The sequence below is a fragment of the Pongo pygmaeus genome, chromosome 8 (assembly GCF_028885625.2).
Source record: "Pongo pygmaeus isolate AG05252 chromosome 8, NHGRI_mPonPyg2-v2.0_pri, whole genome shotgun sequence".
Classification (NCBI taxonomy): domain Eukaryota; kingdom Metazoa; phylum Chordata; class Mammalia; order Primates; family Hominidae; genus Pongo; species Pongo pygmaeus.
The window spans coordinates 94,052,750-94,069,572 of NC_072381.2; the positions used below are offsets into that span (position 1 = coordinate 94,052,750).

Genomic DNA, 16,823 nt, shown 5'->3' on the forward strand with positions numbered 1-16,823 from the left:
ACATATTTGTTTTCTATTGCTGCTTTACAAATTTTTATGAAATTAATGGCTTAAATATACATGTGTTATCTTGCTGCTTTTTGGTTCAGGAGTCTAGGCACAGCTTATCTAGGTCCTCTGCTCATGGTCTCACAAGGCAGCAATTGACTTGTTGACATGGGCTAGAGTCTCATCAGAGGCTTGCAGTCATTTTCCAAGCTTGTATGGTCATTGGCAGAATTAATTTCTTTGCAGCTTTGGAACTTGTGGTGGCTGAGTCTTTAAGGCCAGCAGGAGAGAATCTACTTCTTTTAAAGGTCTTACCTGATTAGATCCAGACCACTCAGGATTATTTTTCTTTTGATTAACTTAACATTATTAGGGAGATTCATATATCTACAATATCTCTTCATCTTTGCCATATGATTCAACATAATCATGGGAATAATATTCCATGACCTTTGCTATCTTCTATTGGTTAGAAGCCAACTACAGGTCTTAACCACACTCAAGCAGAGAGGATTACACAAACATACAGATATCAAGGGGCAGGAATCACAGAGCTATCTTAGAATTCTGCCTGTCGTATTTCTAAGGTTGAGTTTAAATCCAGACCGGCTCTAGGTTTAACAGTCCATGCTTCTAATCAATATTATCTTCTTTATTCCTTTGAAGAAAGCAAACCTACTTTATAACCTTGCATAGAGTTCTAAGTAAGGTATCCCCCAGCAGATCCATACTGGGTGCCAGTCAAATGTGAATTATTTTCACACCTTCACTTTTAAAGGTCAGCTTCAAGAAACTATAACCACTTGCAGTTTTGTATTTTCAGGAAGAGATTTCTAACAGTCTGTCTAAACACTCAGGTTATATAAGTTATTTCAATTTGTTCCTGTTTGTCTGAGGCAGAGATAACCCTGGGGTTTGGGATTTCAAACTTGGGTCTCAAAAAATAACTTTAGTTCTGCTTCTTGTTTTTGAAACAGATGAAGTGATTGAGAAGAAACAGTGAACATCCTCATTTCACAGATAAGACAACATGGATCAGCCTTTTACTGTGAATTCTCTGGTAGGTCACACCAGCTGATATCTAACATTTGGTTGGAAAGCCCAAAAAGAAGAACAGAAACATACAAATGTGAAATGAGTCACAATTACTTTAAGAAGTTTAGCACTTGTAGTTTTTCATCCATCTGTGTGGTTGTCTTCTTTGAGGAAGTGACTAATAAAGCTATCTTTGTAAGACTTAAAAATAAATTTTATCTTCCACAAAAGTCTAAAATTTTAGTTTATCTGGCTAGATTCCAGGAGTGTAGTCCTTTGGCAAAACATCGGAGAGAAGAATTTCAGAGTTGATATCTGAGGAGCTACTTAAAGGTCTGTGCCTGAGCTTCTTTATAGTTAAGAATTGGAGGCTCACCTTGTATGGCGTTAACTGAGAAAAACATACATAACACCTAGGTATTGCTTTGGATCCTTGTGTAAATGTCTTTGTACTTGAAGCTCTTGTTCTTCTCACTTTTCCCCTCACTGCCCAGCACTGTGCACACTTTCTCTAGCTACATCACATGGGCTTATTCTGTGTCCTAGATCAGTCTCTGAGTGTGAATATAGACACATTATGTAATCTCCATGGCCCTGATTTTGTACTTTTTGCCCAATGACAATTGGAAACAATATTTTTTTATGCTCCTAGCCTACCAGGATGGTACGATAAATGGAAACTGTCATTCCCATTTTCCTCCTCTTGATGACACTCCCCAGCCACTCACGGTGACCTTGTAGGAGTAGCCCCATGAGCTGCAGTATAATATATACCCTGTACGCACAAAGACTAGCACCAGGACATAAAGAAAGAGAAGGCCTGGTTCTTGTACTGAAATAGGTTGTGACCTAATGTTTTTTCTTTTTTTTTTTTTTTGAGGCAGAGTCTCGCTCTTTCGCCCAGGCTGGAGTGCAGTGGCACGATGTCAGCTCACTGCAAGCTTCGCCTCCCAGGTTCATGCCATTCTCCTGCCTCAGCCTCCTGAGTAGTTGGGACTACAGGCTCCCGCCACCACGCCCAGCTAATTTTTTGTATTTTTAGTAGAGACGGGGTTTCACCGTGTTAGCCAAGATGGTCTCCATCTCCTGACCTCGTGATCAGCCTGCCTCAGCCTCCCAGATTGCTGGGATTACAGGTGTGAGCCACCGCACCCTGCCCCTAATGTTTTTTCTTGACCAAGAAAGTCCTTCACAAAGCTTAGTTGTCTTCAGATATGTTTGGAAAGGTAGACAATTGCAGAAACATTTTCACTTTCTGTCCCCATTTTGTTGTCTATGGTTAATAAAGACTGACCCATTTCCACCTCTTCAGAGGAAGGAGTCATCCTTATGAGATGCCTTCTGTGTTTTTCTAGAATATTATATAACAATAATTAAAATTTTATTGTATATGTGACTGTAAAAATGAACACAAAGGCTTTTTATCTGGAAAATTTGTGTTTTCATCCAAGAAGCCTGCGTGCAAATGAAATATCATAGATTGATGAAGACTTTAGGTTATTTTCCAGCTTATCTTTAAAATCAGTTTTAAATTTGGGAAGGATGGGACCATTCCGAAGAGGAAAAATCAATCTAATTTTCATTTTCAGGGAAAAAAACTAATTATAATCTCTTGTTGCTTCCTTCTCTCACTTCTTTCTCTCTTTTATTTGATATACTTATTAATTATCACTTATGTGGCAGGGAATATGCTACATTCTAGGGAACAGAGATAAATGGAAAATGATCCCTTTTAAAACCCCAAGGAGTTCATAAGGGATCAGACACACTTGTACAGAAATAATTATAACTCAGTGTGGACTATATAGTAGTAAAATATGAACACATTACTTTTATACGTATGAGAGGCTGGAACCCCCTTTAGAGAACATTCTGATTTTCATAGTTTTTTGTCTAGTCATTTTTCTGATATCATTGAAGCAATTATCTGTGGTCAAATGGCAATATTTTCTTTTGGTGCTGTTGAGTTCTATAGGTGAGTGTGGTTAGAGAAAAGTGGATGGATTGCTGTAGGATTTGAGACATCTCAATTGGAAAAGACTATATACTGAAGCCTGAGGCTCAAAGTTCAGAAACTCCAATTTCTGTCTCTGATGTGGGGAAGGCACATAATAAAATGTACAAGGGACATGGTATGGTTCTTACTTAATGAAGCCTTGAGAAACAAGTTTATGGGTCTCTGGTTACATATTAAACCTTTAGGACCAAGAATCATTTCAGATCTCTGGGGTTCTGTTGCCTATAAAATTACCACCAAAGTAGACCAGATGGCATTGGAAGAACTCCAGATATCTAATTCACTATACCCTGCCCCTGAAGGTTGGCTCAGTAATTCATGGCCAGACTAAAAGTATGCTTACCTTCACTTCTTTTATAGCTTTCTACAGACTTGAATGCAGTGCTCCACCCACACAGTAGTCAGACTTGCAACCTACCCTTAACTGACCAAGGAGGCCTTGAGAAGCTAAATTTGCTCTAGGCTAACTCCGTTCTGGGAGCATCCAGCAATGGTAGAAGGGGTTGGTCTAAAGCCTTGCTTCTCAAACTGTGCATGCATAAGTACCTCTGGAAAGGCAGATTAAAACATTGATTCTCCAGCCTAACTCCAGAGATCCTGACTGTAGGTCTGAGGTGAGACCTGTTAGGAATTTGCATTTGTAAGACACTCCCAGTTGATGCTGATGCTGCCAGTACATGGACCATGCTTTGAAACATGCTGATCTAAAGCAGGGGTCAGCAAACTATGGTCTAAGGGCCAAACCGCCCACTTGTTTTTATAAATAAAAATTTGGGGGACACAGCCAGGGTCATTTTTTTCCATATTGTTTATGGTGACTTTCATGCTGAGAGCTGAATTCAAGTTGCAATGGAAACCATATAGCTAGCAGAGCCTAAGATACTTGCTATGTGGCATTTAACAGAGAAAATTTCCTTTCTGAAGCACTGACTTTTTATTGAATAATTATTCTGAATTGTATATGTTCTATGCTTTACCAAAAGTGTGTAGATGCTGTTTTTATTAATAAAATTCATATTACTATCACTGACATTTCTTAGTAACATATTATTTTCTTAGTCAAGGACTAATTTAACAGTGTAATTACTATTATCTGGAGGTCTGAGATTCTTTTTATGTTAAAAAAAATGGGAGGGGCATTCTTATGCTTGAAAAGGCTTCTCCAGGACTTACTTGTGTTTTTTTTTTGTTTTTTTTTTTTTAAACTCAGTGAAGATGCAGAGAGGCCCTGAAAACTTCTTACTAAACGACACTTATTCTGGAATAGAATTGAATCTTTATAGTAACTTGAATCCAAGTTACCTCCTTGGAGACCCTTCAGAGTAGACTAACATGAACCCTACAATGGCAGGAATTCATCTTATGACCTACTTCACATGATCCCAGATAGAGGCATGCACAGGGATATGAGGAGCAATGATATTTTACCTAAAATGACCTGAAACATTTGCATACCCTGAAACCTAAAGTGAGATCCCACTCCAATAAAACTGTATGTTTACCCTGGAGGTTTGTCTTTTTATTGTATAAACCACGTGTTTAAGCAAAAATGCTTTACTTTGGTTATATCATTAACTTATGAAAAGATTTCCTTAGGTAATGGTGTTAGTTTCCTCATAAAGAAAATACGTCCATAATATTAGTCATATCCTTTTCTTACTATAATCAACAATTAATCAGAGATTTAAATTTTGCTTTGCAGAAAAAGTTAGCTGCTATGCCTGACCATACAGATATTTCCCTAAGCCCAGAAGAGCGAGTCCGTGCCCTAAGCAAGCTTGGTTGTAATATCACCATCAGTGAAGACATCACTCCACGACGTTACTTTAGGTCTGGAGTAGAGATGGAGAGGATGGCGTCTGTGTATTTGGAAGAAGGAAATTTGGAAAATGCCTTTGTTCTTTATAATAAATTTATAACGTAAGTGTTTTAAAGGCCTCTGAAGTGAGAAAATTGGAAAAATATTTACATAGTTATTTTGATGTGGCAGTTTGGGTATCAGTAATGTTTTCATATTCAGATGAATTGCACAGTCTCTAGGAGCATTAAAGGTTCCAGTTTTTAAATTACCAACTAATGTACTCACAGGCATCCCAACACCATCTCTAAGGCTTAGGGTCAGGGAGGGCAGGAGGCTCAGGGTTATCAGATTTCCTCTCCAAGGCCAGCACAGTAATCTATTTAATACATGTTTCACTCTTCATAAATATAATTTATTTTTTCATGCGATTTTCCCCGACTAAAATGGAAGCTTTATGAGAGCAGGAACTACAGTGCAGCTCCATTTACAGCACCTAGAACATGCCATCAACATTTGAAAAATTTGATTTGGTGGGTTGAGTCTAGAGATCTGATTCAGGTTCAGGGATAGGTTCAGGAAACTCATTCAAGTTTCATATAGCACTTAGTATTTCTTTTTAAAAAACATTTTATTTGGCTATTAAGAACACTGTGTACAAAAGAGCTGTCAAAATGTTGAGTAAAAGTGGCTACATCAAAACAGCCATGTCAAAGTATCATGTTTCCTATTAGACAGATATTTGTTAGTGACATATCCTAGTTTAAGAGTTAACAGAAATGGGACTTCGTCTTTCCTTACTATAAATCTGGTAACTTACTAGTTGAAAGGATGTCCTGTTATCAATAATTATATCTTCTAAGATGAACCTTCTTTTTTTTATTTTAATTGAAAGTCACATGTCGATTACTTTTGCTAGCTTATTATTTATTAATTTTATTTAAGTTGACAAATAAAAATTATATATGTTTGTGGTATGCAACATGTTCTGATACATGTATGCTTATATTGTAGAATGACCAAGTCAAGACAATTAACATATTTATTACCTCACAGACCTTTTATTGAGACAGGGTCTCCCTGTTGCACAGGCTGAGTGCAGTGGCACAATCATAGCTCACTGCAGCCTCGACCTCCCTGGCTCAAGTGATCCTCCCACCTCAGCCTCCCGAGTAGCTAGGACTACAGGCATGTGTCACCATGCTCAGCTAATTTTTTATTTTTGTAGAGACGGGATCTTACTATGTTGCCCAGGCTGATCTCCAACTCCTGGATGCAAGTGATCCTCCTGCTTTGGCCTCCCAAAGTCCTGGGATTATAGGCATGAGCTACTGTGCCAGACCCAAGCTGCATAATTATGCAATACATTCTTATTAAGTATATTCATCATGTACACTGGACCTCCTGAACTTATTCCTCCTGTCTAACTGAAATTTTGTATCCTTTGACCAACATCTCACTTCCATCCTCAACCACTGGAACTCTGATAGCTACCATACTACTCTCTGCCCCACTATGAATTCGACTATTTTAGATTCCTTCTACATTATAAGTGAGATCATGCAGTATTTGTGTTTCTGTGCCTGGCTTACTTCACATATAATTTCACTAGCTTAGTCAGGGGCTTAGCCTGAGAACATTTAAGAAGTTGAAAGATACAATATTTTAAAAATTGCCTTCCATGATTCTACCGAGGGCAAAATTAAAGACAGTTTACATGGTATGCAAAATTGAGATCTGCATTTTATTCAAGTTACTGAACTTGAAAATTTAGAGAATGATTGGCAACCTTCACTCTACCTGGGAAAATCACTTGTTTTTAGAAAGTTAAGTAATAAATATGAAATTAGAAGTTATTCTCCACCATTGATAGCCAAACTTTTCCAATAATTTTTGTTTCTGAATAAGTTACCAATTAATAATATTTCTTTTTCACCTTCTGCTCTGATCTTGCATATGTTCCTATGGAATTGTGAGCCTGGTGAAAAGGAAAAGGCCCCTATATCTCAGAATTACTGTGTAATCAAAATATTTGAATTCTCTTGTATTATTAGTTGTATGATAATTTGTAATTCCCTTATTCTTCCTGGGCCTTAGTTCCTCATCTACAAATGAAAGATTTATGGGAGAAAATCTCTGAGGTCCCCTCTGTTCTAAATGTCTTTGAATTTATTCTATGTGTAAAGGCTTAGATAGCTAACAACTTTTAAGGCTTCTTTAAGCCTTAATTTTCTCATTTAAAATGGGAATTATGCTAACATTTCTGTCTAACCTATAGCCTTGTCATCAGATGAAATTAAGTGATGAGTATATGTGTGTATGATTTGATTTACAGAATCAGTAAGTATAAGGCATATTATTTGATCAGAAATAGCATTTACAGCTCATTATGACTTATCAAGGAAGGGTTATTCATTCATTTTGCAAATATTTATTGAGCACTTATTATGAGCTGGATGCTATTCTTCAGGCTGAGTATACATCAGTGCATAAAAAAGAGAATTCCCTGCCTTTGTGGTAGCAGTTTCTTCACTTTACCTGGAAGCGATGCACCTGGTTTGCTGTAGGAATTTCCTTTCACTGCTGCTGTCTCTTGTTCCTCAAACGGTGACGAAAAATAATGAATTCCTAATTAGCAACTCCTAATTCACTAGGGATTCTGGTTGTCACTTTTCTTAGTTATGAGTTTTCAGTTAAGAGTTTTTTGATACACGATGGCGCTGCTGATTCATCAGTGGTCGTTTGAGTTTTTCTCAAGAGTGAGAAGGGATTTACATCACTCTTTCCATGCTCTGATATTTTTATGTGATTCTCTGTTGCCAGTAGTACGCAAAAGTAAGATGGTGCTCTTTTGGGGTTAAGCATGCAGTACCTGAAAAAGTCTCTAAACTTGATCTGTTTAGAGACTACCCTGACCTTAACCTTGTTAGCTTTGGTGCTTAGTTTGTTGAGCTTAACCATTAACACCAAAATAATACTCATGCCAGACTTTAGTGAAAAGGCAGATGGAAAGACTGAAGGTAAATGAATAACTTATTAAACATGCCATTTTTGAAAAAGGATGCTCATTCCCTTATTAGAAACCATTATTGAGCTTTTGCTGTCACATAATGCTAAGGCCATGTTTTCTCTCTCTTAGCTTGTTTGTAGAAAAGCTTCCTAACCATCGAGATTACCAGCAATGTGCAGTACCTGAAAAGCAGGATATTATGAAGGTATTGTGGGTTTTCTTCTCCACTGTGGAATCAAATGCTCCATAAGTATTCATTATTGATTCACCCTTCCCCTTCCTCCCCTTTCTCTTTCTCTTGAGAGTTTGAGCGCAAGAAATTCATTCCATTAACTATGATGTTTCGATTTTTTCTTAGACATTTAATGATCATCACTGAGCCAGTGTGGTTTGTCTAATTGATTCTGGGGGAAAAGAAAGAAAGAAAAACATTACCTAATGGCGATAGGAAGGAATTGTTTTACAATAATCTCTCCCAGAGATTAAGAGAATGTTGTATATTTCTCCGAACTTCTTTCAGACGGTCATTTTGGCTGCTTTTGATTATTTTATACAGCCCTGAACTCAATAACTATTTGAAAATTAGTGTTAGTTATTAAGGCAACCACAAAGTTCTAGCTATTTACATCTTGTAGAACTGGAATTATAGATTATAGAGTGTTGTGGGGGAAGCAGGAGGTGGTAGACTAAAATACTGTCAAGGAAAAAGTGTTGCAATTTATCATCAATTTTTTAATGATTTGTTTATCACCAATAATTGCTATATCTATAATTTTGGTCATGTCTAGCTGTGAATATATTCTTTTAAATAAACGTTTACAATGTTTCTCATCTATTTGTCTTTAATAGTTTGTGTTGGTCTTATATGAAGGAAGATAAAATCATGTACACAAAGCCAATTGTAGCATGAAATTTTAAATAATTTTTGAAAAACATTTTACCAAATAATGAAATAAACGCTTTCCTATGAGTCTTTTCAGACCTGAGGATGCATAAGCAAAATGCAGATTTTGTCAAATGGTCATCTGCATTATTTATTTATTTATGTATTTTGAGTCAGAGTCTTGCCCTGTCACCTAGGCTGGAGTGCAGTGGTGCAATCTCAGCTCACTGTAACGTCTGCCTCCTGGGTTCAAGCAGTTCTCCTGCCTCAGTCTCCTGAGTAGCTGGGATTACAGGTATTTGCCACCATGCCCAGCTAATTTTTGTATTTTTAATAGAGATGGGGTTTCACCATGTTGGCCAGGCTGGTCTCGAACTCCTGACCTCAAGTGATCCACCTGCCTCTGCCTCCCAAAGTGTTAGGATTACAGGCGTGAGCCACCGCGCCCAGCCAACTTTTTTAATGTCTACAGTCACTTACCTGAAGTATCATTTATTATCATGTCTTTGTGTAACATTTCCCCCCAATTGTCTTGTTCATTCAACCTCAGAGAGTTCTGTTTGGAAACCAAAGGTGCCAGGCTGTCACGGTGACTCGTGTACTATAATTTAGGGTTATGCTTATTTTTTTTTGTAGGAGAAAAATTCTCCAAACCATATACATTTCCCTTGTTTATGCTTATTGAATAGATATATGAATAAATACATAAATGAATGACAAAGGATTAAGAGAATGGAAATTTGGTGAAAGAGCTAGAGTCAGGAGACTTGAGTTCCAGTCCTAAATGGGCCGCTAGCTGGTTGCATAATACCAAACAGGACTTTCAGTCTCTCCAGGCCTTTGTATCCTCAACTCTAAAAAAGAAGAGGTAGTTGGACTATATAAGAATTCCCAGATTTTCCTGCCATTAACAATCTCTGAGGAAGCTGTTTGAGATCCAGATTCCCAGACCCCTTCTCTAGAGGTGTTAATTCAGTAGATCTGGATTAGGCTTGGAGGGGGGGGGGGTCTGTATTTTTATAAAAAGTGCCCCAGCTGTTCTTTTTATAGTCTAGCATGTCTAGAAATCCCTATCCACCATATATTCTCTCACATCCTTTCTAATTCTGATGCTACATGATTTATGTACTATAGAACAAGTCATTGATCTCAAACTCACTGGCTACAAATGGGGTACCACAAAGGTAGCCACAAAGTTCTAGCTATTTACATTTTATAGCATTGGGCTATAACAAAATGCTTATCTAATCAGTGGGGCCAATAAAGTTCTTACAAAAGGGATAATAGTGTTTCTTTCTTGCTGGAAAGTTATATTTTGGACCCATAAAAAAGATTTATTTTTCTGCCATCATCTTTGGTTACTCATGACTTTATTTGCAATACACCTACGAGCTGTTTTTCTTTCTCACCTGATGATCTGAAAGAGTGTATTGAAAATCCCACTAATCAATATGTATATATATTTTTAAAAGAAACTGAAGGAGATTGCATTCCCAAGGACAGATGAATTGAAAAACGACCTTCTAAAGAAATATAACGTAGAATACCAAGAATATTTGCAAAGCAAAGTAAGTTCAGTTGGTACATTTATTTCATGACTGTTTTATGTACAAATATTTTTTGAATTTCATTTTTATGTGATGAGTTTTTCAAATGTTTTGTGCATTTAAATTAAAAATTAAAGATGCAGTGATGTGAAACCAATAAAAAATTTATGCTGATATCCAGGTTAAGCTGTTGCACCAACAATGTGGTATTTCTATTTCCCTACAATATCTAACAAAGCAATGTGTTAGAAAACAGATTTCCTGCAGTGATTTAAGTAGAACTTTTTGATTAACTCTTGCCAATATAACCTTGAGCCAGATGGCTGCTCTTTTGCCAGACGAACAGCCAGTAGGAGGTAGGGAGAGCAGTATATGGTTTTTGATGTGCCTAATGATGTAGGCCTTAGAAATGTGAATTTGATTCTTAGAATGTTACAGTCAGTATTGCATTGAGATAGAATAACAGCTAACCTTGTGGTTGAAATGTAATCGTATCACCCAAAAGTTGTGGCTTCTGGATTGTTATTAATAAAGAGTGAACATTATGATAATGTCTGAGAGGCAGAAAGGCATTGGAAGAAGAAATTGGCCAGTGAGTGTATGGGATACTCACATTCAACATAGCATCATTATAAATGTTATTTTGCTTTTTTGTTTGTGTTTTATTTGCTTTAGAGGTTACCACCTTCACTGACTCTCACTTCAGTTCAATCTCATCAGCTCTGAGAATGCTCATTGAGCTTTTTGACTTTCTATGGGCATAGGTGGAAGGCTGGCGTGAGTGGAGAGTTTTAACGAAGTGATAGAGGGAATGTTGAAATTGGAAATGTCCCTCAAGTGTGTATATTAATAATGTGACTTGAAATACGAAAGATAGAAATTATCTTGGAGGGTAAGACAAAGCAACAACAGCAAGGGAGACGAAAGCCCAGTTCAAGCTTTCCACAGTCAGCAATGTGTATGATCTTTCTCTTCATGATCTTCCTGGGAGGAACAGGCTCTGCAGCTGTTGCATGTTCTGCCTTTGATACCAGTCACTTCGTAGCCTACAGTAGTGTCCCATGTAGGACTCTCTGTGGGTTTAGAATAGCAGGACTGAGCCTAGGAGAGATGAACAGCAATGCCTGTGAGCCCTTGCTTCACCAGCATTAGCATCATTTGGAAGCTTGTTAGACATGCAGAATCTCAGGCCCCACCCCAGACCAGCTGAATCAGGATTTGCAACTGCAATTAGCCCCAGGGTGATTTGTATGCACCTGAATGTGCCACTATAAGCTGTGTCCCCCATGCTACCGCCATCTTACGGTAGCTCCCAAATCTAGTTTCTATCAAAATCACCTGAAAGGCTCATTAGTATTTCATATTATCACCTAATAAGCCTGGATATTTTGTTAGAACTGGAGAGCTTGGGACTCCTCATTTTTAGCAAAACTCTTCGTTAGTGGTGACAGAGAAGGTTGGAACACATTTTAATAACCATTTTTTAGTGATTCCTTCTTATCCATAAATTTCCAGCAGAGTATGAGTTCTAGAGTCAAATGCGAAAGGTTCTAGGGCAGCACTGTTCAATAGAACTCCCTGTGATGATGGAAGTGTTCTGTTTGACACTTTCCAATATGGTATCCACTAGCCACATGTGGCTGCTGGGTACTTAAATGTGACTAGTGTGCCTGAGGTACTGAATTTCTAATTTTGTTTAATTTTAATCAAGTTCAAATAACCACATGTGGCTAGTGGCCACTATATTAGAAGTGCAGTAGGGGTGAGATATTTTGTTTCATATGGTCTTGTTGGTCTGACTGAGCAAACAACCTTGACGTTGATTTTCCAGTATTTAAAAGCATAAGGGAATGAAGGGATCCTGATTGTCATGGCCTGTCTCTGGTAAAATATCGGTGGATTTAGAACTGCTATCTTAATCAGATCAAGGGGCTTTTGCCCTGATGTTATGTATTTCTCTCACTGTTATGTATTTCTCTCACTGTTCCCTGAGTGTCCCTGTGGGCATATCACAGTATCTAGCCTTTTCTCTGTCTGCTTGAAGACTGAAAATGTCTAATTCCAGTTCAATGTTTTTCCTTGGAAACTAACCTTCTCTTCTGACTGTCACACTTTTTAGAACCAATATAAAGCTGAAATTCTCAAAAAACTGGAGCATCAGAGATTGATAGAGGCAGAAAGGAAGCGGATTGCTCAGATGCGCCAGCAGCAGCTAGAATCGGAGCAGTTTCTGTTTTTCGAAGATCAACTCAAGAAGCAAGAGTTAGCCCGAGGTCAAATGCGAAGTCAGCAGACCTCAGGGCTGTCAGAGCAGATTGATGGGAGCGCTTTGTCCTGCTTTTCCACACACCAGAACAATTCCTTGCTGAATGTATTTGCAGATCAACCTAATAAAAGTGATGCAACCAATTATGCTAGCCACTCTCCTCCTGTAAACAGGGCCTTAACGCCAGCTGCTACTCTAAGTGCTGTTCAGAGTAAGTGATGAAATGCACCCATGTGAGACACTGAGGCTCATCGGATGGAACCATATTTCTATAGCATCTGGGAGGGTCCTTCTCGTTTCATTATTAATTGTAGTAGGACCCCTGCATAATATGGTATGAATGACAGAATTAACCTTTCAATACTCTCTGGCTTTTACTATATATAACCTTAAAATTCAGGAAATATGATGCCCCCGATAGAGCAGAGACTCTATAATAAATGGGAAGTATTTTATCATTGAACAGAGATTTTAAATGAGAAGAATTTCAAGTACTTTTGTCTTCTATGTATTTTAACTAAGAGATACATACATCTTAAATACATCCATCTTTCTGGAGAGAAAAGGTGTGAGAAAATTGTTTATCCAGAACTTTGCTCAGCAATAAATGTTTATACTCAGTATGTTTAGCATCATCCTTGGACTGAGAGAATCTCATACACATAGATAATTAACCTCCAAATGGACTGTGTGTTTCCGCAAGAATTAGTGCTGCTCAGTACTGCCAGATCAGTGCTGGCAAGTTTCCAAAATACAGAATTCTTCTTCGCAGACACTGTCAGATAGAATTTGTGTTCCTGTTTATTTGAAATGAGTGATAATAGGCAACCATTTTGAAAGTTACTTTACTGCTAATTGTTTACCAAAATGTTGTGCTTTTACTTACTGGTCACGAACTTTCATAAAGATAGAAGTAACATGATAAACACAATATTTATCTATGTCTGATAGGATATGAGATGCATTCTATGCAGCCTATGCATTTAACCCTATATTTGCTTCATGCCAAAAGATAACATAACATGTAAATAGTTGACCCAAGGTACAAACATGTAAAAGTGCTTGTACCTTCTGATTTTGCTTATAAAATAATTTATATACATAATTTAATTTTACTTCTAGTTAATGTTTACTTCTAAGAGTTTTAAAATAAAATATGGAAAGTGGAACACCTGATACTTTTATTTTTGAAATTTATGTCCAACTGCAACTGTTTGCCAATAACAATTTTGAAAGATGGGACGTATAGTTTGTTTTTCAGCCTTTTCTCCCTTTTTTGTTTCTTAGATTTAGTGGTTGAAGGACTGCGATGTGTAGTTTTGCCAAAAGATCTTTGCCACAAATTTCTGCAGCTGGCAGAATCTAATACAGTGAGAGGAATAGAAACCTGTGGAATACTCTGTGGAAAACTGGTATGATCTTTTTATGTATATAAATATATATATATATATATCTGCATAGGATACTTTTAATAGTACTAGATTTCTTCTGATAAGTGGAACAGAATAAAACCATGCTAAGAGTTATCAATATTATGAAATTAACGTTACACAGATTAACTTTATAAAACTGTTGTCATTACTGGTGGAATGATCCTTTTAGAAAATAGATTGTAAAATTTCAGAGACACTATAAAAACTTGTCCTAAAGAATCAACCTATAAATTAAATCTTTGATTAGAAAAATGGTGTGAAATATAGGTCTTCATATTTCCAAATCTATCAGGTTGCCAAATCAAATTTTCATTGCAATTGTTAGTTTCACATACATTCATATAATTAACTTCATCTGTGGCATGTATTATCTTGCTGTTCTTTTTCAGATACACGTGGAATAAAACTAGGATTTTGTTGTTTCCTTTAGTTTAAGGCAGTAGTTTCAACAAAAGCCTATAAGCACAGGACATACTTAATTATGGAAGATGTCGTCATAAGTATGTGATGAAAGACAATGTCATAATAGAAGGGATGAAAGAGAGGAGATGCATTCAATTTCCTATCTACAACAAAGATAACGTTTCTTTGGACGTGTCCTTTCATAGTCTGTTTTGAGTACCAGTTTATATATCTGGGTCCAGGTATATTTTCAGTCCTCAAAATTTAGCTTAGGAACCTCTGCTTTATTGAATAATAATACATTGTATTCAGTACACAGGCTCCTGCTGCATTCCAGTGTTTTGTCATCACTTTCCCTCCGAGAGAGAGGAAGCCATTGGTGGCAGCACAGGAGAATGGGCATCTATAGTCGCCTCTGTTGCACTTAAGGGGACAGTGTGCTATTGAAGTATTCACCCCCACATCGTGTTGTATTCAGATTGATTGACTGATTCATTTGTGATTCATTCACTCCATTGTCAGACAAACATTTACCAAATATCTAAATGTGCCAGGCACTGTGCTGGTTATTAGCATTTGGTATCCTGCAACAGCCACGGTCCCTGCCTCATGATGCTTACGATGCTGTGAAGACCCAGACAGATGACTAATAATAAGTGGGGCTGAGTGCTGTCTGTGCAAGTGTAGGACATCATGGGAGTGTGTAACTGGGAAATCTAACCTTGTCTGAGGGGTTGAGAAGGGTTTCCCTGAGAAGTGATGTTTGAGCTAGGCCTGAAGAATACATAAAGGAGGAGGTTGGCTGGAGGGAAGAGTTGAAATCAGGGCAAAGGAGCAGTGCATAGTGTGCAGGAAAGCCCTAAGGCTAGAGAGAGGATGGTCCTCTGGATGGGAGAAAGGCCAGCCTGCCTGGGGGAAGACAGCCTCTCATTGCACAAACATCTGTTCCTTGAGGATCCCGTGGCACTTCACAACCCTCTTCATCTCAACTCTTATCTTTTGCCTAAGGGGGGTAATTTGTTTTTTCCTTTCTCTTTATCTGATTGCAAATCCAAAACATTATCTTAATTACAGAAGATCCTAGTAAGTCCTCCCAATATTCCAAGAATGTCTTAAGTCTTGAAGTAACATTAAATATAATTAGTAAAACAGAAACAAAACCATCAACCTTTACAACCCTAAGAAATGCCTTTTGGTAACACCACAAAATTATTTAACTAGTATCTCCCCCTCCAAATAAATCTGTCCTTGTTTTGTTCAGTTTTTCCATTATAGATATATCAAGACATCATTTATTAACTAAACTTCCACAGACCAGCCTGGAATGCAAGTTCCTATTTCTGTTATGTTTTCTGTTGTGAAACTGGGTTTCAAGCTACAAACAACTGATTCTCAAAGTTTTGGCAAAGAATCCATTTTTACTGTTGGGACTTTGTATTTGAATTGGAAAGGGTGGTGTGTCCAGGTACAGGGAGGGATGATGTAAGTGGTCCCTGTACCTGGAAACACCCCCCTGGTGGGGGACTCTAGTCCTAAACATTTTGTTTCCTGTTCAGTTATTTTTTTTTTCTGTGAGATGCATGTCATTCTTTCTGCTATTGTTTTTTAGACACATAATGAATTTACTATTACCCATGTAATTGTGCCAAAGCAGTCTGCAGGACCAGACTATTGTGACGTGGAGAATGTAGAGGAATTATTCAATGTTCAGGATCAACATGATCTCCTCACTCTAGGATGGATCCATGTACGTTTGACCTTTTGGGTTTCAGTTTATTTTTGTGTGGCGTGCTATTTTCCTCCTTGAAAAAAAGTTTAGCTTCATTTAAATAGCTTCTTCTTTTTAATTTTTTCAAATGTAATAAATGTTATCATTTAAGTAGTGGTTCTCAAGCAAAGAGAAAAGAATAACAGATATTAAAAAAATAAAGGTCATCATATTATAGCATATTTTTCAGTGTTAGACTGTGCCTAAACCTGTCAAATCTGGATTTGGAGAACGTGTATCTTATGCTTTTTTGTATCATCTAAAGTTAAAAGACATAGAAAGAAAGAGAGTAACATTTGGAAATCAGTGATTTGTTTTAGATGATTTTACATAGCTTAGTGAAGGCTTAGCCAAATTGTTAACTGATTTGGCTAGACAACTGTTAGTGTGGGTCTAAATTAGACTATTTTAAGAAAATATCTGGAAATGTTTCTTTTAAACATGTGTTTGTATATATCAGCTACACTCCCTGACACTCCTCAGATAGGCAAACGATGTATGGATCACTGTACAAACAGCCACGTAGTAAGGCAAGAGGATAGGGCCCAAAACATTGAGTTCCAACATCCACCAGGCCATCATAGGAGCAAATCAAGTAGACATGAGGTTAAATCTTGGCTCTGGTAAGAATTCACTGTAGGAGCATTGGCAAGTTATTAAGAAATCCGAGCATCAG

The 16,823-nt window shown here is 37.4% G+C and overlaps 1 protein-coding gene across 6 annotated transcripts in view; it reads left to right on the forward strand.

The window, feature by feature from the left end:
• STAMBPL1 (STAM binding protein like 1) overlaps nt 1-16,823 on the forward strand; it is a 137,617-nt gene that overhangs the window by 26,710 nt on the left and 94,084 nt on the right. For all 6 annotated transcript variants that reach the window (XM_054435669.2, XM_054435668.2, XM_063670579.1 and 3 more), the window contains 7 exons: nt 966-1,048; nt 4,743-4,960; nt 7,978-8,053; nt 10,204-10,299; nt 12,398-12,755; nt 13,832-13,956; nt 15,989-16,126. In XM_054435669.2, coding sequence (XP_054291644.1) covers nt 1,019-1,048; nt 4,743-4,960; nt 7,978-8,053; nt 10,204-10,299; nt 12,398-12,755; nt 13,832-13,956; nt 15,989-16,126 — 1,041 coding nt within the window. In that variant the 5' untranslated portion in view covers nt 966-1,018. The remainder of the gene's footprint in view (nt 1-965; nt 1,049-4,742; nt 4,961-7,977; nt 8,054-10,203; nt 10,300-12,397; nt 12,756-13,831; nt 13,957-15,988; nt 16,127-16,823) is intronic.